The sequence below is a fragment of the Spermophilus citellus genome (assembly GCF_964194105.1).
Source record: "Spermophilus citellus genome assembly, chromosome: 2".
Lineage (NCBI taxonomy): Eukaryota > Metazoa > Chordata > Mammalia > Rodentia > Sciuridae > Spermophilus > Spermophilus citellus.
Window position 1 is genome coordinate 246,202,882 of NC_138183.1, and position 26,291 is coordinate 246,229,172.

General features: G+C 45.0%; 2 protein-coding genes across 2 annotated transcripts in view; one reads left to right on the forward strand and one right to left on the reverse strand.

The window, feature by feature from the left end:
* The window catches only part of CD5 (CD5 molecule), a 244,353-nt gene that overhangs the window by 129,715 nt on the left and 88,347 nt on the right, over positions 1-26,291 (forward strand). The window lies entirely within an intron of this gene.
* The window catches only part of DDB1 (damage specific DNA binding protein 1), a 32,997-nt gene continuing 9,421 nt past the window's right edge, over positions 2,716-26,291 (reverse strand). Inside the window, exons 10-27 of the mRNA XM_081311603.1 lie at positions 25,904-26,006; positions 21,459-21,534; positions 21,262-21,370; positions 18,614-18,792; positions 18,357-18,520; positions 18,173-18,280; positions 17,808-18,015; positions 16,766-16,861; positions 16,565-16,676; positions 14,538-14,661; positions 14,062-14,226; positions 13,296-13,390; positions 6,499-6,669; positions 6,023-6,132; positions 5,592-5,761; positions 5,290-5,392; positions 4,041-4,164; positions 2,716-3,509 (exon numbers count right to left, since the gene is read on the reverse strand). Coding sequence (XP_081167729.1) covers positions 3,426-3,509; positions 4,041-4,164; positions 5,290-5,392; positions 5,592-5,761; positions 6,023-6,132; positions 6,499-6,669; positions 13,296-13,390; positions 14,062-14,226; positions 14,538-14,661; positions 16,565-16,676; positions 16,766-16,861; positions 17,808-18,015; positions 18,173-18,280; positions 18,357-18,520; positions 18,614-18,792; positions 21,262-21,370; positions 21,459-21,534; positions 25,904-26,006 — 2,301 coding nt within the window. The 3' untranslated portion in view covers positions 2,716-3,425. The remainder of the gene's footprint in view (positions 3,510-4,040; positions 4,165-5,289; positions 5,393-5,591; positions 5,762-6,022; positions 6,133-6,498; positions 6,670-13,295; positions 13,391-14,061; positions 14,227-14,537; positions 14,662-16,564; positions 16,677-16,765; positions 16,862-17,807; positions 18,016-18,172; positions 18,281-18,356; positions 18,521-18,613; positions 18,793-21,261; positions 21,371-21,458; positions 21,535-25,903; positions 26,007-26,291) is intronic.

The window sequence follows — 26,291 nt, forward strand, 5'->3', positions numbered from 1 at the left end:
ACAGCTGGCGGGTCAGAAGCTGGTAAGCTGCTAGGGGTTTAGGTATGGAGTGATAGCCCATCCAGTGGGACGCTGAAAGGAGAACCAGATTTTACCTTCTGCGGGGACCAGGAATCTTCCCAATTAGTCAAGTTTTTGCATAAATTCCCTGGATAAGGAATTCGGTATTTGTCAAAAGTAGCCCAATCCCATTTTGAATAAGCTGGGTTTTTTGTTTGTTTTTTGAAAGTGTCTACTTCCCAAACTGGCCAATTCTTTTGGTTCTGCCTCCTCCTGTCACTGAGGTCCTTGACATTGGTGGCCACAAATAAACACTGGGTGCCTGCCAACTGTGACCTGGACACTCCCCCTTCTTCTTAGATGCCCCAGACTTTTATGCAGCCAAATGTGGCTTGGCTGTTTGGGCAAACTTATGATGCTGTTAGTTCATGACACGCTGTTTTCAGTAAAGGAAAACCTCAGGAGTGTGTGTGTGTGTGTTGATGTTGATGTCAAGTTCTCAGTGAGTCAGTTGCCAGAGTGTTCTGTATCATAGGTTGAGTGTGACCTCCATGTGTATGTGCCTTGAGTCCTAGGACAACTTTCCTTCTTGCTTCAAACATCCAAAGGTCACCTTGCCTCCTCACTGCCAACTGGACCACTCAGTTAAACAGGCACTCCTCCTTCCTGGCCCCCCACCAGTTTCCTTAACACAGACATCATGGCATGAGCCGGCTTTCTCAGCACCCTACAGCACACCTGGCAACCTCCATTCTGAACTCTCATACTTTAGGTAGGCCCGCCCCCTCCTCCATCCTGTAAATTCTCTGGTAAGGTTTACTCTGCACCATCTACAAGCAGATAGAAGAGGCTTTATGCAGCTTTGTGTTAGAAGCAGGCCCTCATCACCCCATGAGGAATTCTGGATACTTAGCAGGTACGGAATTCCTCCGAGGAATCCCCAGGCCCCTTTCCGTGCCACTGGACTCCCTTCATTTCTCCTTTCGCTTCTGGACATTCACCTTGCTCCATGGGAGCTCCACAGCTGGCTCCTTTAGTTTTGCTTTTGCTCTTCTTTTTCTTGTCCTCCTGTTTGACCCTGAGCTTCTCGGTTTGGATTAAGAGGCTCTAACTTAACACTTCTCATCTTTGAGGACTAGTTTGGGCATATCCTTTAATTCAGGTTCCTCAGTGTTTCTTCCCCACTTCTGTGGCTTGTGGCTTCTCGGGAACAAAAGGGACCCTTCACTGAGGGTGGAGGATCCAAGTTGCTGGCTGCAGACTGACGGCCTCTGGCTCAAGACCCTTCCAAATGGTCATGTGATGAGTCAGTGTTTCTATTATTCTCCCAAAGGTCCCTTCACGCAGAGGCCTGGAGTGAGGCTAGCTCATCAGCGCCTACATGGAACAGAGCCTGTCCAGCTGGCTGCAACAAGGCTCCAAAGACAACCTTTCACCCCTAGAGAGGTGATTAATAGTCTTTAAGAGGGGTGGGAGTGTGGCAGCAGAATGTCAGTGTCCAAAGGGTTGCTGGAATACAATCCCAAGTGAATATACCCAAGACTAGGAAACAAAAAACAGCAAAACATGGCAAGGACTTCCAAATTCAATACCGAGGCTACTGAATACTGAATGTAGTGGGTCCCCGTGGCCATGGGTCAGACCACTAAAGAGCACCAGAATCATCCTCCCACCACATTCTTTTTAATATTGGCACCTTATAGTCAATCCACCCATCCAGGATTAAATTTAAAAAATAATCACAATCCGAGACTGCTGCTTGCCTGCCTCATTAAAGCTTGTCTCTGGCATGGGGCAGGCCTTTTTCAAATTCAAACCATGACTTTAAGAATTCAAATCACAATATTGAGTTTCAAGTTCAAAACTGTGGCTTTTGACATGCTATTTTCTCTCTGAAGACCCTTACCCCCCACCCTCAGAAGTCTCAGGAGAAGGGAAAAAAGAGGGCAATAAAATTTTTAAAAATGACTCCTGGGCAGGAGCCTTACTTAGGAAGACCCCAAAGCTAGGATGCTCCCTTTGTGCTTGAAGCTAGAATCTCTCAAAACCACAGTTTGAACGTGAAACCACAATTTTCCTGACACTGTTTCAAAGGCTGGACTTAAAAGGACCAGCTGGTATGTCAAGATCAACTCTATCCCACTTTTGGGACAGAGTACCCTTTATTCCCACTGGATCACTGGCAGGGGATGGGTTCACTCTGACCCGCTAAGCTTAAAGATGGCAGGCTCTGTTTGCAGGACTGAAGGGCAAACTTCAAATGTTCATTTGATTAGACCAGAGGAAATGAAATTCTAAAGGGCGTATAGCAAGGAGGAACTAGGAGGTGCATGAGAAGCTATTTGGTAACCGAGTCTGGCTAGGGGATGGTTGACTGTCAAAGGAGGCTAGGAACGGCAGCCCAAGCAGCCCAGGGCCTGCAGATTACTAGCAAAGAACTGAATGGTGACTTCAGTCAAATGCAACCAAAATCACCACTGAATTTCCAAAACCAGACACTCAAATCACAGCTTGGAATCCCACCAAAACCAATATGTAACAAAGGAGAGGTGCAGATGTCATTTCACTGCTTGAGAAGCATTGTTCTAATACCAAGGACAAGTGACTGCAGCAGTTGCCATAAAGCAGGGGACAGTGCCTAGGTGTGCAGTAAATGGGCAGGATATACCTAGGATGCTGGACAACAAAGCAAAGGGAAAAAAGCAAAAACAAATGTATCTTTCTTAGAGTCTACTTTATTTGGTAAAACTCAGAAACTAACAACCAATTCCCAGCCCCCCACCTCCTTCTCTCTGAAGAATGGAATTCCCAGAGACAAAGGGCTGTGGCTTGGGGATCATCCACCATCTCCATGTTACACTGGGGCAGCCCTGGCCCTGAACAGGTCTCCAGGCTTGATGCTCTCAGAGGCAAGAGAAGTAAAAGGAAGCTCTCACTTCAGTGACAATGAAACCCTCCTGACCCTCTTCCCCTCCACCTGCAACCTCCCACACCCACAACCTAAATAATAAAGGAAGGGAGAGGACAAAGCATGAGTGTCTCACACACTCAGAGAGAGAGGAGAGAGAGCGAGCGAGCGAGCACGCGAACTTCCTTTCAACCAAAGAGCTGCAAAATCCCTCCCAGGAAGGAGGACAAGTGGCAACACCAATCAAGGCTTGGTGGTCCAAAGTGATGGCTGGAATCATATAAGACTGGTAAAAATCCAGGGAGAAAATATTCCGCCTTCAGCCCATTCCCAGGTGTCTAGTGAACTGGTTTTAGTCCTAAGAAAGCCCCATTTCCACACAGGCGAACTGCGGCCTCGGGAGCAGCTGGCTTAGGGAGAGGCCTCCCATAGCCAAGAAGACAATGGTGGGGAGGAAAGGGATGGCAGGAGGGCAGAGCTTTTGGGCAGGGCCAGGAAAGGGAAGCCCTGCCCTTGGCTAATGGATCCGGGTTAACTCCTCCACAACCTTGATCAGGTCGTCTGCAGTGGCCTCTCGCTTCATACCGCTGCCATCGTCATACTGCAATGAGAGGGGGAGAAGGTCCTGAGGCCAAGAGGGCTCCCCTCCTCAGCAGGGGAGGGAGAAGCCCAACAGCCATTGCTGCCACATGAAGGACAAAGCACTCACCAGAAACCCACCCTGCCCCTTAGGGACACATAGGTGAGCAAGGTCCTTTGAGGCAAAGCTAGCTCTTAGGCTGCCCCAGGTGCACCATCTCCAGGGAGCAACAGCCCGAACTCCAGAATCATGGACATTTCTCCTGCCTGCAGGATCCTGAGCCTACCTCCCACCCCTGGGTTGTGCCAGAGATCCCGGATATGCCCAAACGTGCCCTCACTGCTACAGTAGAGGGGCTAAGGCGCCTGCTACCTCGAGTGAACCCAGGAGCCTTTCCCTCAGACTCATTCTCACGCAGTGAGGGTCACTAAAGGCCAGACAGGTCTGCTGGCACCTTGCATCCTTGGAGGACAGTTGTCTGAGTCCTGCCATTCTTCTGGCAGGCCCTGCCCTGAATACCACTTGGCCCAGAGTGAACTCCACACAGCTCACCTGCAGGTTTGCCACGACCTCCTGCATCTTGGGGCGGCTGATATCCAGGAAACTCTCAATCAGGTCGCCATCAATGAAGCCCGTGGCAGGTTCTGTCTTTCTCTCAGTGTGAAAGGATCTCCAGGTGGACAGGTGAGTTAAGGGAATGTGTGTTTACCTGGAAACACCCTGACAATTATCCCCACTTTTCAGCAAGCCCACAATCTACAATGACTGCCAGGACTGAATGGGAAAAAACAGTTTCAGCTGAAACACATACTGCTTTTTGGAACTAAAAGAAATTTTTTGCCTAATCCAATGGTTCTTAATTGGGTAATCTTAAAATATGTCTTTAAAATATAGGTCAGGGATTAGCAGAAAGCCCTAACACACATGGGTATTTTTTTTACAAGTACTCTAGGTGAGTATGAGGTACACACCTGGTAAGAACCACCTGTCAAGTCTAGCCCCAAAGCATCACGGATGAATACACAGAGGCTCAGTGACACAAGAGGCTGCCCAATGTCCTACTTGTTAGCAAAAAAACCAAGACACCTACTCCCTCCTTGGGCCAGACTCAGAGAGGAGCCCTTCCACCCCACCCCTGGAGAGGACTCTTGCTATCTCCACACTAAACAAACTTCCAGCCACACCTGGGCTCTGCGTGTGCCTGCAAGACTGACCCCGGAGTCCCAGCTTCTTCACTCTCCTCTGTTCTCCTGCTGGGATCTCTGGTGCCAGTGAGAGCTGCCCTTCGAGAGATCCCTGAGAGGAGACACTCCTGTGCTGTGATCTGAACTGTCTGACCCCCAACCAAGAAGGCCAGACACAAACAGCTGAGGAACATGAGTCCACCTTCTTATGACCAGCTGTACCTGGGTGATAAGCACGTGGGACTCATGGTGCTATTCTCTCTCTACTACTATGTATGTCGGAAATTCTCCACACAAAAAACTAATGATGGGGCGGGGATTGTGGCTCAGAGGCAGAGCAGTTGCCTCGAAAATGTGAGGCACCGGGTTCAATCCTCAGCACCAAATAAAAATGAATAAATGAAATAAAGATTTTTGCATCCATCTATAACTAAAAAAAAAAAAAAAAAAAAAAAAAAAAAAAAAAAAAAAAAAAAAAAAAAACACAACTAATGAGAACAAGAGTCCTGTTCTGTACAGAAACATAGTCAAGACATTCCCTGAAGCAGCTCAAAATAAGCAGCTCTTTGCATTGCTGGGATGTGCTTCCCAGCATGGGGAGGGCTCACAGAGGATATAAAGAGTGCTCGATCTTGCCCACACTTTTGATGACTTTATTGAGGCGATTCTGCATGTCCAACAGGAGGTTGTACCAGCTCTCTGACAGTGAGGTCACCAGCCCTGAAGGAGGAAGAGGGCAATGAGCCACACAGCAAGCACCTTCTAACCAGGGCAGCAAGCCAAGCACCAGCAGGAGGAACATGTTTGCTGCAGCCTCTGGCAAACTCCAGGTCTGTCTACTTGCCCTCCCAGGTCCCTCCAAATGGCAGTCCCAGGAAAGAAGACTGTGTGGGAGCAAGCCCTGCAGGGGTGACCTTACCAATCATGCCGTTGACCGTGCCAAAGAGCACAGAGCCCTGTGTGGGGGTGGAAGTCTCGCCCAGATTCTGCATGACCAGAGAGCCGTGGCAGAAGACGTTGACAAACTCTCCCAGGTGGAAAAGCCCGACCTCCTGCAGGTGCTGCCGCTCCTCGTCAGTGGTGGCGGCACTAAAAGGTGGCACGAGAAGTCACTACTCAGACCCATCTCCCTCATGAGGCCGGGGTACAGAACTACCTCAGTGAACACCCTGTGCTGGGCATCCTGGGGAGCCCCTCTGAAGAGGCCGGTCGGCAGGTCCACACGGCCTTTGATTTTCATGAAGGAAATTCTACCCGTCAAGAGCAATCGAGCCTGAAGTAGCATCTGATGTCCTCAGCCCCACAGACCCAGGGCTCTACCCTGCCCACCAATCTGCCATTGTCACTCACCTGTCCTTCTGACACACAAACAAGTTAAAGGCATTTTCAGCCCCCAGGAAATTGTCGTCATCCAGGATTTCCACAGCACTCATCCAATTGGGATTAAAGTCTCGGGCAATCTTAAAACAGATGAGATGCAACAAGAAATGTAACTGGACTTTGTATGGAATCCAATTCTGGGACCTGTCTCTTTTAGTCAGAAGCCCAGACCCTACTCTGCAGAATATATAGCCCCATGTTTAACAGTTGCCTTAGAGATTTCCCCCAGATCTGCAGCCAACACAGGCTATTTGGTTGCAACTTTACAGAGATGGAGCCTACTTGAGTTCCGGTTGTGGGGGGTGGGAGGTCCTCAAGAAATACTTATGGATGCAGAATATATGCTCAGGGAACATGTCCCTGCCCCGGCTGGGCTTAAACACCCTCCGCACCAAACGCCAGCAGGGGCTTCAGCTGCCAGACTGCACCCCAAGCACCCCCACTACCTCTTCGAAGTTCCCCTCCATGGGCTTGTATGCGAGCAGCAGCACTGAGCGCATGAGGTCGCCCACCAGGATGAAATCGCCCTTGGTCTTCAGGTAGAGCGCCATGATGTTGTTGTAGTGATTGCACTCGGTGCGGAGCTCCTTCTCTGTGGTCCACTCATAGAGCCGCACCTGGAAGGCACACGAGCCTCAACCTGGGAGCCAGGTCCTTGGGTGCCCGTTCCCCAGCAATGCTCCACTGCAGCACTGCATCCCAGGGGGCAGTGTGGGTGGGCACCTGTCTGATGTGGCACTGGACGAACATTTTTTATTTTAGTTTTTATACTGCTGAAATAGGAAAGGAGGGCAAGCACGTCAAAGGAAGAATACAATGTGTCTTTTACATGAAAAAACAAGCCCACGGAAAGGAGGCAGCAGTGCTGGTGTAACACTACGGACACAGTGAACGGGGCATCTTGTGTTCAGTTTCCTCATCAGAAAAGAAAAAGAAGGGGCTGGGGCTCAAGTTAAAGCACTCGACTAGCATGCGCGAGGCACTAGGTTTGATCCTCAAAACCACATTTTTATATTTATAAAATAAAGATATTGTGTCCACCTATAACTAAAAAATAAATATTAAAAAAAAGAAAAGAAAAAGAATACCTCCCAATCACCTCTGAACCCTTCTCAAAACTCATACATTCCTGGGACTTTTTTATATGAAGCCAACAAGTAGAGAAAACTAAATGGGAAAGTCCTACAGCAAGCACTACCAGTAACTAAAGGAATCTAAAGAACCAGATTCTGTGGCTGCCCACTACTGTCCTCCAGGAGGTCAAAAGAAACCCTATTTTTCTTCTCCATTGTAATCTTTCTTTAATTTCAACCACAACTCCAAAAAACTGAAGATGGTTTATAATCAGCAGCAAAGGGCAGATAACTCAATACAGCCCCGTGCTAAGGAAAACAGATTCAAGTTGTCTGAGTGGACAGGCCTTCCCTGGCAGGTCCTTCAGGGCCCAAGTCACCCTGCCATGGCCTCTGCATATTGAGGAACTCCTGAACAGAACACATTAAGCCATGATTTCTCAAGTGATGTCCAAAGAACCCCAACTCCTCAAGTCACTTGTTGTAATTATAATTGCTACCACACCTCCATTCACGGGTCCCTCCAGAACACCCATCTTCAAGTAATCCTAGCACTTCTGGACCTCCATACTCCAGCAATGGCAGTAAGGAAGGCTCCTCAGAGCTCCACAGGCCCTGACAACACCCCACCCATCTCCCTCTCACCATCTATCATGGAGACAGTCAAGACCAAGGTCAGACTCATCAAAAGCTTGACTCCCATTCTCTCCCCCAAAAATTCATGAGCTCTGCTGTCCAATATGGTAGCCACTAGCAATGTGGCTAGTTCAAGTTCAGATGTACTACGAATATAAAATACACTTCAGATTTTGAAGTTTTAGTATGAAATAATGTAAAGTATCAAGTTATTTATACTTGTTATGGTTTGGATGTGAGGTGTCCCCCAAAAGCTCATGTTTGAGACAATGTGAAGGTTCCAGGGAAATGATTGGGTTAGAATAATCTTATCCTAATTAGTGAATTAATCCCCCATAGGGATTAACTGAATGGTAATTGAAGTAGTAGGGTGTGGCTGGAGGAGGTAGGAATTGGGGTGTGACTTTGGGGGTACATATTTGTATCTGATGAGCAGAGTCTCTCTGCTTCCTGATCATCATATGAGTGGCTTCCCTTCACCACACTCTTCTGTCATGATGTTCTGCCTCACCTTGAGCCCTAAGGAATGAAGCCGGCCTTGTATGGAGACTTCTGAAAATGTGAGCCCTAAATAAACCTTTTCTCCTCTATAATTGTTCTGATTGGGTCCTTTAGTCACAGCAGTGAAAAAGCTGACTAAAACAATGATGACATGTTGATATCATTTTAGATAGTGTTAACTATATTATTACAAGTAATTTCACTTACCATTTTTGGGAGGGAAGGGGTACTAGAAATTTAACCCAGGAGCAACTGACCACTGAGCTACATCCCCAGCCCTATTTTAATACAGGGTCTAAGTTGCTTAGGGTCTCGATAAATTGCTGAAGCTGGTCTTGAAACTATGATCCTCCTGTCTCAGCCTTCCAAGCTGCTGAGACTATATGTATGCATGCACCACGGCACCCACCAGCCTCAACTACTTTTTATATTAATGCAACTGATAGAAAAACTGATAGAAAAGTTAAAATTCATGTGGCATTTCTATTGACCAGGAGCACATGAGACATCTCCTGAGCTGACTGCCCATCCCACTCTTCCCAATCCTGACATCCATTCACTATGCATTCTGGAACATCATTAATCAAGGACATCCTCTTTCTCTGGCCAGTGCCCTTATCACTCCAACTGAAATGTGGCCCTCCCACTGTCCCTCACTCTGCTGGCCTAGAGGCAGGATGGTCTTCCATGTTCCTCCTCACCTAGTAATTTCAGATGTGTCCCCTTCCTCTCTCCAAAGACCCCAATTTTGAACTTTATACCATCAGACTATAGCACCGTGTCCCTTGGAGCAGCCACTTGGACACTCATACCACCTTAGGGCTCTTCTACAACATGCCTACAATTCTTGATACTTTACTTTCTTACCTTTCTGCCCTCTTTCCCACTCATCTTGTCCATTTATATGATCATCATTTGAGGCTGTCATTAAAAAGAACTGCCCCTGCTCCTGAATCTCATGTCCTCAGTTGCCAGGCATCTGTCATTATCCCCACAGCTCTAGAGATTCTCAACTCCCATACCCCCTCTCCCTTTATCACATTGGCCAGACGACACCTGCTTGTGGTCAGTCAATGACAGGAGAAGGTGAACAACCAGCCAGGATGACTGTGCTCATTTTAAATTCAAGACTGAGAGGAAGGGGTCTCCTACCCTGCTTAGTAACGCACACATCCCTAGTCCATTCACTTCTTTGGTCCTTAAACAAAGAATCCACAGCCTCTCTACTCCCTCAAACCTCCAGCACCTCCCACAAGCAAAAGGGCTTCCCACATGTCCCGACTCTGCCATCTCAGACCCACACGGCGTACCACATCCCACCCCTTCTGCCCATTCAAGAACGAGACTTTGGGAGTCAACCTACCAGCACGGTGTAGCAGTATGTCCCATACTGAAAAATTTAAAACAAAAACTTTCAAGCCGACATTTCCCTCTAGTCACTGTCCTCCTTACTCTCTCCTAAGGGGTTTTCTATACTCGCTGTCCTCTCCTCCTCATCCTGGTTGAACCCACTTCAGTCAGGTTTCCACCCCACCATGCAACCAAGAGAGTTCTGATCATCACTACTGACATTTATGTGGTTAAAACCAATGGTCAACTTCCTTTTTTTATTTTTTACAGTACTGGGGATTGAACCCAGGAGTGCTCTATCACTGAGTTACAACCCAGCATTTTTATATTTTTGTTTTGGAGACAGGGTCTTGCTAGGTTGCTGAGGCTGGCCCTGAACTTGTGATCCTCCTTCCTCAGCCTCCCAAGTCATTGGATGATAGAGGTGCACCATGGCACCCAGCTGAAACCAATGGTCAACTCAATGCATGTTACCTGACTCCTGGCAGCATTTGCAATTTGCCAGTTCTCTCCTGCTTGACATATTTTCATCCCACGGCTTCCAGAACACTGCTTTCTCAGTGCTCCTCCTACTTCATGAAGTCATATTCTCTGTTCACCTAGATCTTTTGCAAGCAGGAGGGTACCAGGGCTGTCTCCCTTGTCTACCACTTTCCATGCAGGGGTGATGCTAAGAGATCTAATCCAGACTTCTCACTTAAACGTCCCCTAATAGCTGCCATGCTACTTTCCAGCCTCCCTCTTCCTTTGACTCCAAACCTTTCCATCCCAGTTACCTGGGTGACATCTCTACTTAGTTACCCACTGGGATTTAATATGTTCACAACCAAATGTCTGGTTTCGCCCTTCAACCCTGCTCTACTCACAATCTTCCCCGTCAATCACCGGCAGCTCCAACCTGCCCGCTGCTCAGGCCAAGATCCTTGTTCCTGGCCTCTCGCCCTCATGGGTTTTTTGTTTTATTTACTTCAGTGATGCTTGATTTTTAATAAAACAATGCAAAGCAAGCTAATTTTTGTTTCCAATAGTTAAAAGCACCCTTTAAAAAATTAAAAGATTAGAATATGGATCACACGGAGCTGTTTTCTTTAGAAGCACATAAATAAACAAAAATGCCACAAGAATATCACATGCACATCAGATCAGCTCAGGACAGGCAGGGGGCAACAGGGTTCACCCGTCTAGCTTCATCCCGGCAGACATTCACTATAGGGCGCAGTTCTGCCTTTGGGCATGAAGCAGGTTACAGAGGTACATGAGGTATACAAGACTCATAAGACTCACATCTATGTTAGAATACCAACAACATTTGTCTTTGTTTTCTTTTTCAGATGGTCTCACTGTGTTGTTCAAGCTGGTCTCAACTCATAGGCTCAAGCAACCCTCCCACCTCAACCTCCTGAGTAGCTGAGATTACCCCAATCCCAGCTTTTACCCCCATCTTCAATGCATCAAAGCTCCCCCATCCCATCTTCATAACATGCATAATCTTATTTTTCTTTTCCTTTTGTGGGGTCTTGCTATGTTGCCCATGCTGAGCAATCTTCCTGCCTCAACCTCCCAGATGCTGGGACTAGAGGTGTGTGCAACAAACCACATTTAGCATCTGAATACTCTTTACTTTATCCCCTGGTCCCAGAACCACTAACTGACATCTGGATATGATAAGAGCCTCCTAACTGATATTGCTTTGACCCTTGGTGCCCTGTGGCCTTTCCAAAGAAGCATAGGGTATATAAGACTCAAGAGATTTCCATTACCCTCAGAATAAAACTGAAAATCCTTTTTTTTTTTTTTTTTTGCATACTGAGGATTGAACCCAGGGGATGCTACATGCAAGTCCCCAGGCCTTTTTGTATTTTATTTTGAGATAGTTTCACTAAGTTACTGAGGTTGGCCTCAAACTTATGATTCTCCTGCCTCAGACTCTCAAGTAGCTGAGATTATAGGTGTGTGCCACAGCACCCAGCTAGAACCACCAGCCTCCCAGAATGTGCCAGCCCCTTGCCGCCTTTGACTTAGCTCCCCGGACACCGGGCCTACTCTTACCTGGATGTCTCAGTCATCTACTTCAGATCCAGACAGGGCTCCTCCCTCCCTCTGTGGAGCCTGTCCCAGTGTGATGGCATGCAAGAGACCCTCCTGACTATCTGCTAGGAAAAAGGACTCCCACCCCCATGGCCCTCCCCCAGCCCAGCCCCCTTTACTTTCACTATATCATAGCTTGTGTATCTGTTTGCTCTCTTAAGCTCCAAAAGGGCACCTCTCTGTCCATTTTACTTACAACCGAATCCCAACTACAGTGCCTGGCATGCAGCAAGTGTTCAACTGGTATTTTCTGAAGGAACAGACTGACTAGAAACTTCTGATCTAAAGTATTCAAGTAACACTTCCTTACTTTCTGAACCTTTTTTTTATATATATTTTATTTTTTAGTTATCGGCGGACACAACATCTTTGTATGTGGTGCTGAGGATCGAACCTAGGACGCACGCATGCCAGGCGAGCGCGCTACCGCTTGAGCCACATCCCCAGCCCTTTTTCTTTTTTTCTTTTTTTTGAGAGAGAGAGAATTTTTCAGTTTTTGGTGGACACAACATCTTTATTTTATTTTTATGTGGTGCTGAGGATTGAACCCAGCGCCCTGAGCATGCCGGGCGAGCGCGTTACCGCTTGAACCACATCCCCAGCCCCTACTTTCTGAACCTTTAACATGCTATGATTCACTGTGACCCTCCAAGGCAGAAGGGTTCCAGGACACAGCGTTTTCCCAATTTATTTCACTATAAAATTTAAAATGGTTTTTAAACAAAACATGAAGTTGTACACCTTAAATATGTATAATTTGTTTCTTGATTATATCTCAATAAAACTCAAAGTTTTTCTTTTGCAAGGGAGAAGGTAAAGTCATGGCAGAAAAAGAAAGAAGTGGAGGGGCTGGGCTTGTGGTTCAGTGATACAGCGCTCGCCTCACGTGTGTGTGACCCTGGGTTGGATCCTCAGCACCACATAAAAATAAATAAGTGAAATAAAGGTATTGTGTTCTGCTACAACTAAAAAAAAAAAAAAGAAGACGATGTGGAATATTTTACAGCACTAGTATTTCAAGAAACGTGGTAGGATAATATGGTTTGGCTCATTATGTTCACGTGGATTACATGTTCTTTTGACACTGAACACCCTGATTTCAGGGGCTACAGCCTTGTTAGTCCCCTCAGCACTCAGGATCTGATACACTTGGTTATATTATCCAAGTGCAGAGGCCAGGTGCAGTGGTGCACACCTGTAATCACAGCGACTCAAGAGGCTAAGGCACAAGGACCACAAGTTCAAAGCCAGCCTCAGCAACTTAGTGAGACTCTGTCTCAAAAAATAAAAAGGGCTGAGGATGTGTCTGAGTGCTTAAGCACCCCTGGGTTCAATCCCTGGAGTTCTTTCAAAAAAATTAATTAAAAAAAAAAAAATATATATATACACACACACACACACACACACACACACACACACACACACACACATATATAAACCAATTGCTCTGCTCCCCCAATTCCCAACTTAGAGTTCCATCCTCCATTCCCACTAGTTTGCTATCCTCAAAATTCTATACACACAGAGCCCCAGGTAAACTTAAGGGAGAATGTTGTGCAAACATGGTGTGCAACCTGAAGTGGTGTGAGTCTCACCGTGCTATTGATGCTGGCGAGCAGCTTCCCGTTAAATTCCACCATGGAGTACACAGCCCCTTTTACTTCCTTCTCAGCCACAGTCTGTAGTTTTCCTGGGAGGAAAAAGGATTTTTCAGTCTTTTATGAGAGCCCACTTTACCTCATATGGCTAGAGCCACTCTGGTTCTAAACCCTTCATCTGAAAAGCAAGAAACACAGAATCCATATAGAGAGAGGTGAACCACCCCCTAGAGGATGAGCCCCACGGCAGGTGCAGTGATCCAGGGAAGTGTGCAAGCCACCTCCCCCCTGTGCAGACCAAACTTCATCTTGGCCTCATGGCTGGCTTCTGGGCTGATAGTTAATCTTTACAAACATCTAGGGTAGGAATGGTGAGAAAAGGTGCAGAGAAATAAATGCAAAGTGCTAAAGCTGGAATGGAAAGAGCTCCTAAGTGCTTGGGCAGCCAAGAGGAAAACCAATGGGGGTGTCTCAACTCCTACACTGGCCACAAGAGTCTCTCATTCACAGTTCATCTGTCCCCCTCTCTTCCACCTCTCAAAACAACAGACAAGGGAAGAAACCTAAGCTAGACTTAACTGTGCCTGTGCCCTGCTCACCTACTCTGGAATTCAAATAGTCAACTGCTCCAGAGGAAGAACAGAACACCTCTTCTTGGCTTCTAAGCCCAGTTCTTCTGTTGCTTAACTGAGGCTGAGACCTCAACAATCTGTCCCTTCCCGGCACTTCACATCCTTCAGAAGTGGGAGTTGGGGCCACTTACCATCAGAATACTGAAAGACGACAATTCGACCCTGCTTGGGCTCTGCCTCTTCAGGATACACCATTGCTGTGCCCACAATGAAGTATGTGTTGGGGTCTTTGCCCAACTTGCAGGAGACCAGGCTGAGTGCATATTCATTCTGTAGAAACTGGTGGGCGTGAAGCACTAAAAGGGGAACACAAGGGCAGGGCCTGGCTGATGTCCCCTTGCCCCATCTCTATACACACAATCCCATCCTTCCTTGAGGCTGGTGGCTTACATCATGATAGAACACGAAAGTCTTCTCAGGCTACCCATCTCCCATCAACCCAAGTTGACGAGAGGGTACCCAGCGCTCCACACTCACAGCAACTCCCAAAGGCCCACCCCCTTCCTCTCCTTCTAGGAGGGTCTTCTAAACGGTCAGGCTCTGGGGTTTTTTGGAAGAGCTCAGTTTAGGGAGGATGTGAGGAGGAAAAGACAGAGCTCATTTGCACCTTCAAAGGTGTGCTGGTCGATGATAAGGAGGTTGTGCACCTCCACCTCTTCTCCAAAGGAGGTCTCATGAGGGGCGGTACTGCTGGAGAAGAGCTTGCTGGAGCTGACACTGCTAGACAGGGCCTGTGAACAGAGAGAGGGCACATCAAGAACCTAATCAGGAAGGGATCAGTGAGATCAGGGCACAAGGCAGAGACTGAACAAGGAGAAGAATGGGCTGGGGCTAGCTCAGTGGTAGAATGCTTGCCTCACATGCACAAGGCCTGGGGTTTGATCCTCAGCACTGCAAAGCAGGGGTAGGGGGAGAAGCTAATGGCTGGCAGAGTGAGTGAAGCATGACAAACAGTGCTTCAGAGAAGATGTTGGAACCAATGAGAAGAAGAAGCCAGTTTATGTATGCAACTGACATTCTGGCCCAAAACCTAAAGTCAAACATCATTAAAAAACAGTTGATAGGGGGCTGGGGATGTGGCTCAAGCGGTGGCGCGCTCGCCTGGCATGCGTGCGGCCCGGGTTCGATCCTCAGCACCACATACAAACAAGGATGTTGTGTCCGCCGAAAACTGAAAAATAAATATTAAAATTCTCTCTCTGTTTAAAAAAAAAAAAAAAAAAAACAGTTGATACTTCACGGTGGTATATGCCTATAATCCCAGGGGCTTGGGAGGCTGAGGCAGGAGGATGGCGAGTTCAAAGTCAGCCTCAGCAACTTACTGAGGCTCGAAGCAACTCAGTGAGACTCTGCCTCTAAATAAAATACAAAAAAAGTTGAGCAACCCTGGGTTTAATCCCCAGTACCAAAAAAAAAAAAAAAAAGATACTGCAAATCAAGAAAACCTGAAGAGGAAAACGGGTGACCAATAAAGTGACAACTCCACCATCTTCAACAGGAAGAGCAGGGAAGCACTTCAAATGAAAACATAATATAAAGGGCTGGGGATGTGGCTCAAGCGGTAGCGCGCCCATCTGGCATGCGTGTGGCCTGGGTTCGATCCTCAGCACCACATACAAACAAAGATGTTGTTTCTGCCGAAAACTAAGAAATAAAATATTAAAATTCTCTCTCTCTCCTCACTCTCTCTTAAAAAAAAAAAAAGAAAACATAATATAAAGATCTTCATTATCAATTAAGAAAGGAGGTCCTGTCAGATGTGTGGGAGGAAGAAGAGAGAACAAGCAGCAGAAAATGATCCACTAAGCCAATGATGTACACCTCTAGTTTTTCTACTGTAGTCATTTTACAGATGGAAAAAACTGAAGGCTAGGCTTGCCCAATCAAGTCACATGACCAGCACTGACCCTCAGACCAGTTCTATCAGAACCCTCCCGCTCTTGCCTATTATACCATACTGCCAATGGAGTCATCTGACTGATAGGACAACAGGAATTGTCCCTGTTGCAAAGTTGTCAGGCAACAACCATGTTTGCTTCTCTTTTGCAGCAAAGGAGTAAATCCAGAGGCACCCTACCACTGAGCTACATCCTCATCCTTTAAATTTTTTGTTTCTAGACAGGATCTCACCAAGTTACTCAGGCTGGCCTCAAAAATCATCATCCTTGCCAGGGACAGTGTTTCACGCCTGTAACCCCAGCAGCCTGGGAAGCTTAGGCAGGAGGAGCCCAAGTTCAAAGCCAGCCTCAGCAATTTAGTAAAGCCCTGAGCAACTTAAGATTCTATCTCAAAATTTTAAATAAAAAGTGTTGTGGATGTTGCTCAGTGGTTAAGTACCCCTGGGGGTTCAATCCCTGGGCACCGAAAAGAAAGAAAGAAATTGCCATCCTCCTATCTCAGCCTCCTGAGTAGTTGGGATTACAGGCGTGTGCTGCCACACCCAGCTAGCAACCATTTTTCATAATGTTTTACTGGAACCAGCTAGGCCCACCTGTTGCCTTTCAGGCTACAATGACAAATGTGAGAAGCTAAGACTGACCCCATATGACTTGCAAAGCTGAAAACACTTCCCATCAGACCCTTTGCAGAAAGCCTGCTCGTCCCTACCATCATTTCTTTGCCTGCTGCCCTCACCTGGGTGCTGGCACTGGGCCTCAGGGCAGTTGTGCCTCCACTTGTGTCTTGAACTTCAATGCGGCTGGAAAGGACCCCAAAGCACTGGGACACTTCCTGATAACAGATCTTCCTGCACAACAAGTACAGAACAACAGGGCCACTCAGAAAATCAGAGGCGTTCTCCACCCACTCCCGGCAGTTCCCACGGCCTGCACTCACCTGGGAGACTCGTAGAGAGGAACCGTACGAATGTGCAGCTTCTGGATCTCATCGATGGTGCCAATGGTGAGGGTGCTGTTGTTGGCCAGTGCCAGGCTGGAAAGAAGGGTCTGGGTTTAGATTGAGTAGACCCAAGGAAGGGAAGGATTCCACGAGGCAACTCCACAGAGGGAAGAAAAACAAGGTAGAATTATACCAGCTTACTCTAGGGCAGGGTCTCAACCTTGATTCTGCTAAAAATTACTTGGGGAGAGTTCATTCCGATGCCTAGTTCCACCCACAAGATGCTCCTATTTAACTGGACTGGATGGGTCTGGGTTTAGATTCTTAACAGTTTTCTATGTGATGCTGATGTGAAGCCAAGGTTGACAAACCAAGTGCTCCTGATCTAAGCAGGACAGTGATTCTCACACTACCGTGTGTACCAGCAACGGCTAGCTGCAGGGCTCTTGCTGCCACCAACCTTTACAGTTCTTTTTTTCTTTTGGTGCTGGAACTCAAACACAGGCCTTCCTCTCTACCACTGAACTATAACCCCAGCTTCAGAATTCACATTTGTAAGAAGTTCCCAAATAGTGCTGGCTTTGGTTGGGGCTACCCTTAAAAAACCCTGCTCCAGAGGAGTACATGATGATGCCTGAATCTGGGGTTCTGAAGTTTAATCAACTGAATCACCTGAGAAGTTTTCTGAAAATATATATTATACAGTTGAACCTCAGATCTACCCAATCAGACTCTAAGAAAAAAAGATAAAGCTCTTTTTATTTGTCTACGGCACCAGGGATGGACTACATCCAGGGCCTCACATATCCTAGACAAGCACTCTCTACAGGACATTATCACCTCAAATCTGTGTTTTTTGTTTTTTAAAAACTTTTTAATGTTTCTAATGGACAATCAGAAGTGAGAATCTCTGCCTTACACTTCCCACCACAGTTATTTACTAACTTTGACATTAGGAAAAAGCTTGAACGGAAGGGTTTGAAGACAACATGATGACCTCAATCAGTGGCTGGTGCTGAAGAAAGAAAAAGAGGCTCACCTGTCAGGGTAACCATCTGAGTTGAGGGGACACATGTAATTCACTTCCTTGAGGTTGACATTGGAGAAGACCAACTTGTGGTTGCTGCTATAGATGACAGTGGGCCGGTCAGAGCAAGCAAAGACATTGGTGGTAGAAAGAGAACGGAAAGTCCTTAACACTGTGGGCTGGGTGCCCAAAGTCACCTTCTTTCGGTCGCTCAACAAGCCTACAGAAAGAATGGCATCAGATACAGTGAGAAGGAAAGAAAACAAGACAAACTGCTGGGTGGGAAGAAGGTTCAAAGCAGAGGCCTGAGGCCAAGAACTCCGTGTAGCTCAACACTCCCTGTCTGGAAGAGCCCCTCACTCCAACACTCTTCCTACCTGTCTCAATGTTGAGCCCAAAGTAGAAAAGGGCTCCATCTCCCAAGGCACAAAGGAGGTAGTGGCTACTTTCAAAAGTGGTCATCAGGATGGAGCGAGGAATGATCTCTGTAGGAAAGAGGGACATTAAGTTTTTGTTCCACATTCCAAGTGATCCCACCCCAAGTCACCAAATGACATATACCTCCACCCAGCATCTCCTTGTGCAGTAGTTCAAAAGAAGGCAGCTTCAAGATACGGGCAGAGATGTCTGTCCAGAGGCCAATGGCACAAAGTGGGGATAGTCCATTGCTGTCCCCTAATGGGGTGATGTCCAAGCAAGCCACCTCATGTTCCATCTCTGTATGGCTAAACAAAAAGGAATATGGCAGAATAAGGAAATTCAAGAAAGAAAGCAGTCCCAGAGAATAGGGGAGGAAACAAGTGACAAATCACACACACCTGACCTGCCGGAGCTCCTGCGGATGGATCTGCAGGTAGTAAAGGGCCCTCCCCACAGCAACCACCACCTGACTGCTATTGCATGAGGCCACGCTGATGTTCTTGCCCTGAGGTTCCTTCCACTCACTGACCAGAGCTTTGGGCTCTTGAGAGACCAACCTCACAGATGCTGAAGTGATCTAGAGAAACAGCAGCAGTGGAAAGGGGTCAATGTTGCACTTGTAGAGACCTAATAAGCTACTCTTCTGCCCCATCATCATCCCTCAGTAGCCACAGGGGACTGGGTCTAGGACCCCAGCGGAAACCAAAATCTGCAGCTGCTCAAGTCCCTCATATAAAATGGTATTTATATATACCTACACACACTCTCCCATATACTACAAATCATCTCTAGATTATTTATAATTCCTAAAACAACGTCAATGCTATGTAAGTAGTTAGAAAATGAGGACAAGAAAAAGCATCTGTACATGTTGAGTTCAAACGGCAATTTTTGCTCTCAAATATTTTCAGTCCAGGGTTAGTTGAGTCCATGGATGCAGAACATATGGATATGGAGGGCTTTTCCCACAGTCTTCCAATGATTAATTACCACCAACATTTTTGATGCAGCCCTGAAAGAGACTGCCTTAAAGCTGCTTACACACCAGGATGGGTGGATCTTATTTCACTCAAATGAGGCTTACTAGAGTAATGCAAACTGCATCCTGGGAAAAGGCATCAATAGCATCAGTCTGTGATGACTAGTCTAGCAGTTTCTTTCTTTCTTTTTTTTTTTTTTAGAGTGAGAGAGAGAGAGAGAGAGAGAGAGAGAGAGAGAGAGAGGAGGGAGGGAGGGAGGGAGAGGGAGGAGAGAGAGGGGAGAGAGAATTTTATTTTTAATATTTATTTTTTAGTTCTCGGCGGACACAACATCTTTGTTGGTATGTGGTGCTGAGGATCGAACCCGGGCCGCACGCACTCCAGGCGAGCGTGCTACCAGTTGAGCCACATCCCCAGCCCTCTAGCAGTTTCTTTCAACACCAAAATGAGACCTTCAGGATATCCAAGTTCTTAACTATGCAAGAGTCATTAAAATTACTTGAAGGTCCTTAGTGAAGGCCACAAACTGTATTGTAACATGCATTTGCTTGTTTTGGTGCTGAGGAGCAAACCCAGGCTTTCATGCATGCTATGCTTACTAAGCATATGCTCTGCAACTGAACACCACTCCGAGCCCTGAAATATATTTTATAATTTTATTTTATCACTGAAATTAAACAAAAAAAGTTGATAACATTGCATCTATTGATTTATCTGGGCTGTCATGACTGAGTTTACATTTAAGGATAAAATAATAGGTAAGTAGGCTGATGCCAGCCTTCAAATCAATTCTTATATACCAGGGACAAAACAAAGACTTATTGGGCTCATTTCACACTTGGTCCACAGACAGAACTTGCCTTTTAGTTCTTACTAGTATGTCACTGCCAATTGGCTAAGAGGCAAATCAGTGGATAAAAAGATGGCATAGTTCATTAATCTTCACCAGAAAGACCCTGACTCTGACCACAAAAACAGAGAACAGTTTAAATATCAAGGAAAAAACTAAAAGCTGTCAAGTCACTCCACTCCAAAAGATGGCTGGGAGGTGGGAGGGTGTTCAGAAATCAGGCTCTTGTCGATACATGCCAAATGGCTATCTGCCCCATGTCACAGACACATTTCAGGTAAGGATAAGCACAGAAGAAAGCACTGGTTGTGATTAACATGTGCACGGGGCTGCCAATGATCATGTAGATGAAAGCATCATAATTTTTTGTCTTTCTTTGTGCTTTCAGTATTCCAAATACACATGTATCAGAGTTACAATAGGGAAAAAGTTTGATGGTCTCAGAAGATATAATACAAAGTGCTAAAATAGGACCCAAACATATATAATTGTGTGTAAAAGAGACCCCATCAATAAATACAATACTTGTACAATTGTGGAAGAAAAATAAACCTAAGAGGAGCAACCATGAAATCAAGAATTGTTATTTCTGTTGGGCACAATGGCATACCTATAATCCTAGCAACTTGGGAGGCTGAAACAGGAGAAATAATGGGTTCAAGGCCAGCCTCACCAACTTAGTAAGGCCCTAAGCAGCTTGATGGGACCCTATCTCAAAATAAAAATAAATGAAAAAGGCTGGAGATATAGCTCAGTGGTAAAGAGACTGTAGGTTCAGTCCTTAGTACAAAAAAAAAAAAGTTGTTATCAGGTGATATCTCCCCTCACCAACCTGAATTCCTCCATTATTTTCAGTGTCATAAAAACTGATGGTTTTAAGCCAGATGCAGTGGTGCACATTTGTAATCCCAATAGCTAGGGAGGCTGAGGCAGGAGAATCATATGTTCGAAACCAGCCTCAGCAACTTAGTGAGGCCCCAAGCAACTTAGTTGTTAACTGGGATGAAAAAAAAAAAAAAAAGAAAAAAGAAAAATGGGAGGGGGAGTGGCTAGGGATGTGGCTCAGTGGTTAAGCGCCCTGGGTTCAATCCCAGGTACCAAAAATAAATAATTTTTTTTAAAAAAACATAATGGTCTTAAAATCCAGTGGTACTCTGTACTGCACTCTAGGCAAAATTTAAGTAAATGGTAAAGTGTGCCCTTCCTCAGTCAATACCTGGATAAGCTGCTGATGAGCCACATTACCACAGAAGAAAGTCTGCTGATCATCCACAAAACCCATCAGTTCAGTTTCTTCCACCTCTTCTCCATTTAGCATGAGAACTCTGCAGCAGGACCAAAGGCCTGAGTTAGTCTGGGACCAGCTTACCCACCTCACAACCTTCATCCCAGCGCCCAAAGCGCTGGCCTTACCGTGTCTGGCCAACAAAAGAAAGCACCAAAGTGTCATCAGTCTCTCGGTTAGGGTCAGACCGCAGTGGCCATAAACCTGGAACAAGGAGAAAGGATTAAGAGACACACCACAGACCAATGCTCAACTTGCATACCTAAGGGAAGGACAGCCTGGCTCACATAGGAGCAAGAATGTGGGAGTCAGAGTCCTGAGCTCAAATTCCCTTTGTGCTTTTCTAGCTCTAAGATTCTGAAGAAATCAGATTTTTAAGAACTTTTTTGAACTGGGACAGGTGGCTCACACCTATAATCCCAGGTACTTAGGAGGTGGAGGCTTGTGAATTTGAGGCCAGCCTGGGCAACCTATTGAAACCTCCATTTCAAAATAAAATTCTAAAATGGGCCAAGGATATAACTCTATGTTTCAGTACCTGCCTAGCATGCAAAAGGCTATGAACTCAATCCCCAGTACCACAAAATAAATTTTTTAACTGTTTTTTGTTTGTTTGTTTTAAAATATTTATTATTTTTAGGTTTTGGCGGACACAACATCTTTGTTTGTATATGGTGCTGACGATCGAACCCGGGCTGCACGCATGCCAGGCGAGCGCGCTACCACTTGAGCCACATCCCCAGCCCATTTTTTAACTGTTTTGAGCCTGATATTTTATATTTATTTGTTTTTGGTACTGGGTACTGAACTCGGGGGTCATTACCACTGAGTTACATCCCTAGCCCTTTTAATTTATTGAGACCAGGTCTAAGATGTCCTGGCTGGCCTCAAATGTATAATCCTCCTACCTCAGCCTTCCAAATCACTGGGATTACAAGCATGCGCCACCCCACCTAGCAATATTTTACATTTTAATTTTAGACTGGGTAATATTTTTCCATGACTCAAAGTTAAAATTTATTTTTAGTTTTGGGAATGTAGTTCAGTGGTAGAGCACTTGCCTAGCATGTATGAGATCCTAGGTTTGACCCCAGCACCCCAAAAAGATGACTTTTTTAAAAGTTCACAGAGATTTCTCACCACCATGCCTTTCCAACCCACCCCCCAAGGTCATCCCTACCCATTTTTCATCTAGCCTTCTAATTTTTTTTTTTTTAATTTAAGGAAATAGGATAAACACTATTACAAGCAAATACAGACATAATATACTATCACTGTTCTTTTTACTTAACAAGCTATTTTGGAGCCCTCATGAGAACACAGCACTTCTTCATTTTCTATCCCTACACAGTAAAATTAGACAGATAGACCCATTTATTAACAATTCTCCACTGACACTTTCTCAACATTGTGCTCTAACATATAACACCATAAGGAATGAGCTTGCACCCAGGCCACTTTGTACACATGAAGGTCTGTGGAGTAGCTTCTCAGAACCGGGATTGCAGCTAAATCACAAAAATCAACTTTTTTTTTTTTTTTTTTTTTTTTTTGGTGGTCCTGGAGATTGGACCCACAACCTTGCACATATTAGAGAAACACTCTACCACTGAACGATATCCTTAGCATTTTTTTATTTTGAGACAGTCTAAGTTGCCTAGGCTGGCCTCAAACTTGCAATTGGCTTCAGCTTCCAGCCTTCCAAACAGTTGGGATTACAAACATACATCACCATCTGTGCCTCAAAATGTAATGCTTCATGTTAACACATTTCCTTCTCTAGAAAAGAATGGTATAGGGGCTGGGGATGTGGCTCAAGCGGTAGCGCGCTCGCCTGGCGTGCGTGCGGCCCGGGTTCGATCCTCAGCACCACATACAAACAAAGATGTTGTGTCCGCCGATAAAATAAAAAAATAAATAAATATTAAAATTCTCTCTCTCCCCTCTCTCTCCCCCTCTCTCTCTCTTCAAAAAAAAAAAAGAAAAAGAAAAAGAAAAGAATGGTATGGCTGCTTGCTTTTTTTTGTACCGAGAATTGAACTCAGGGGCACTTGGCCACTGAGTCACATCCTCAGCCCTATTTTGTATTTTATTTAGAGACAGGGTCTCACTGAGTTGGTTAGCACCTCACCATTGCTGAGGCTGGCTTTGAACTCGAGATCCTCCTATCTTAGCCTCTCTAGCTGCTGGGATTACAGGTGTGCGCCACTGTACCCAGCTTGCTGTTTTTTGGGTGTTTTTTTTTTTAATGGTAGATGGACACAATACCTTTATTTATTTATTTTTATGTGGTGCTGAGCATCGAACCCAGTGCCCCACATGTGCTAGATAAGCACTCCACCACTGAACCATGTCCTCAGACCCTGCTGCTTTCTTCTGATTTGCATTTTTCTTATGTGACGCCTGTTACCTATCCATACATATCCTTTGTCAATTGGGGAACAGAAAATCTGGTGGTTTCTTTGTGAAATTTGTTATAAATTAGGGAGACTGGGCTTTTGTCTAAAAGATGAACCACAACTCTTGTATCTGTCATTTCTTCTGACTCAGCTTGCAATGTTTTCTGTTTTTATCTGCAGAAATGTTTTGATTTTATGTAGTTGAATTTATTGACCTTTTTAGCTTCTGTATCTTGATACATAGTTTAAAAGACATTCCCCATTCCAAAATTATAAAGGAATTCACTTTTTCTTCTAGACTTCATATTTTATTTTTTACATTAAATCTATTTAGCTTCTAGTAAAGTATATAATGAGCAGTAGATAAAACAGATAAAATTGTAACCAAATTTATCATTTCAGAAGTGGCTACCAATCATCTCTATCCCACTGAATCAAGATGCCACTACTATCATAAAATATATTTTCACATGCAATTCTATTTATGGACTTTATGAATCTTCTATGAGATTTTGTCTATCCATGCACCAATAATACACTACTTTTTTTTTTGGGGGGGGGGTGACAAGGGTACCTCTATATTGCCAGCTTGCCTTGGAACTCTGGGTTTAAGTGATCCTCTTACCTCAGCCTTTAGGATAGCTGGGACCATAGGTGCTTTGCTAAAGATCACACTTAGGGCCTTGATCCCACTAGGCAAACACTCCACCACTGAGCTAGCTACATGTCCAGCCCCCGGCTACACTTTCAATTACTGAGGCTTCTGAGTGGGTTTTAATATCTGATAAGGATTAGTTCCTTCTCATTACTCTTTTTGAAGTTTCCTAGCTATTCTTACTTCTTTTTCTACTTGAACTTTTTTAGGTCAAGAAAATAAAAAATCTAGTTATTTCTTGGTATTTTACATTTATTATTGTTGTCTCTTTTTTCCACTATTCCTTCTAGTTGACTATGTATACATGAAAACTATTGATTTCAATGTATTATTCTTATACCTTGTTGACTTAAGAATTCTTATCTGGGGCTGGGGTTGTGGTTCAGTGGTACAGTGCTCACCTAGCATCCATGAGGCACTGGGTTCAATCCTCAGCACCACAAAAACAAGAGATAATGTGTCCACCTAAAACTAAAAAAATACATATTTTTTTTAAATCTTATCTGTAAGTTTTTCAGCTGATTCTTAGGTTTTACAGTTATCTTTTCCTGTGTACTTCCATGCACCTCTATTTGTCTTTTCTCATCCTGTCTTTATTCTGACTTACTTTTCACAAAATGTACAACTTAAAGTTGATTTTGCTTTAGATTCTATCTGACATTTCTCCTTCCTAATAGGTGAATTCACTCACCACACTTAGTGACGTGATATGTGTGATATCAACTCTACTACTATTTCAGGTTGTGTTTACTATTTATACATTGTAAAAATCTTTCACTATATAGCCTTTCTCTAATCTCCTTTTGATTATAATTCTGAAATTCAAGAAGATTTATATCTTATTCTAAAAGTTATATTTAAGTCAAATGCGGTGGCAAAGAACTATAACTCCAGTGACTCGGGAGGCTGAGGCAAGAGGGTCCTAAGTTTGAGGCCAGCCTGGGCAACTCAGCAAGACTTTCAGCAACTTAGCAAGATCCTGCCTCAAAATAAAAAGACCTTGGGCTGGGGTTGAGGCTCAGCGGTAGAGCGCTCGCCTCGCACACGCAAGACCCTGGGTTTGACCTCAGCACCACATACAAAAATAAACAAGTGAAATAAAGATGTTGTGTCCAACTACAATTAAAAATAAATATTTTAAAATAAATAAATAAAAGAGCTGGGGGTATGGCTAAGTGGTAGAGCATCCCTGGGTTCAACCCCCACCCAGTACCAAACACACACACAAAAAATGTTTATACATGTACACTTATGTTTAAGAATTCTATCAGTTCTTCTGTCTAAACATTATGTTTAACCTATACTCCTTTCTTCTTTCCCTACTCCTCTATTTCAATACCTGAATTTGATCAGTAATTTTTTTTTAAGTTTTCCTTTTTTCTTTAATATATGTTCAAGATTCTACCACAAGATTTGTAATGCCTCTTCTTACTCCTTTATTTTGCTCTGGCTCACACCAAATGTCTTCATGATAGGTAACAAACCCAAGACCTACAGCCTTTGTCCACCGAGAAACTACCTTTGATGCCTGGTAAGTCGATGCTGGCATGTTCATGGATTCCAATTCCATTCCGGATGATCCGCAAGGAACCTTCCTTGAAAGCCCCAGAGCAAGTGACCAGCTGCAAGTAGAGAAAAGGTTTCTAAGAACTATCAACACTGGGGCAATCATACATGCTATCCCTAAATCCCAGCACCCTTACTATAAAGCTCGATTTGAGACTGCAGATTTAGCAGAGGTCGATCTCCAGAGTCGCTCAAATATGCCAAGCAGACAGGATGTCTTACTTCTGGAAGTCAAAAGTTCCCACCATTGATTGCTCCTAATAAGCTTGCTTAGATCCAAAGTCTAGTTTACTAGAAAGAGCAATGATCTGGAGCCAGGCACTCCTGCCATTTATTTATTT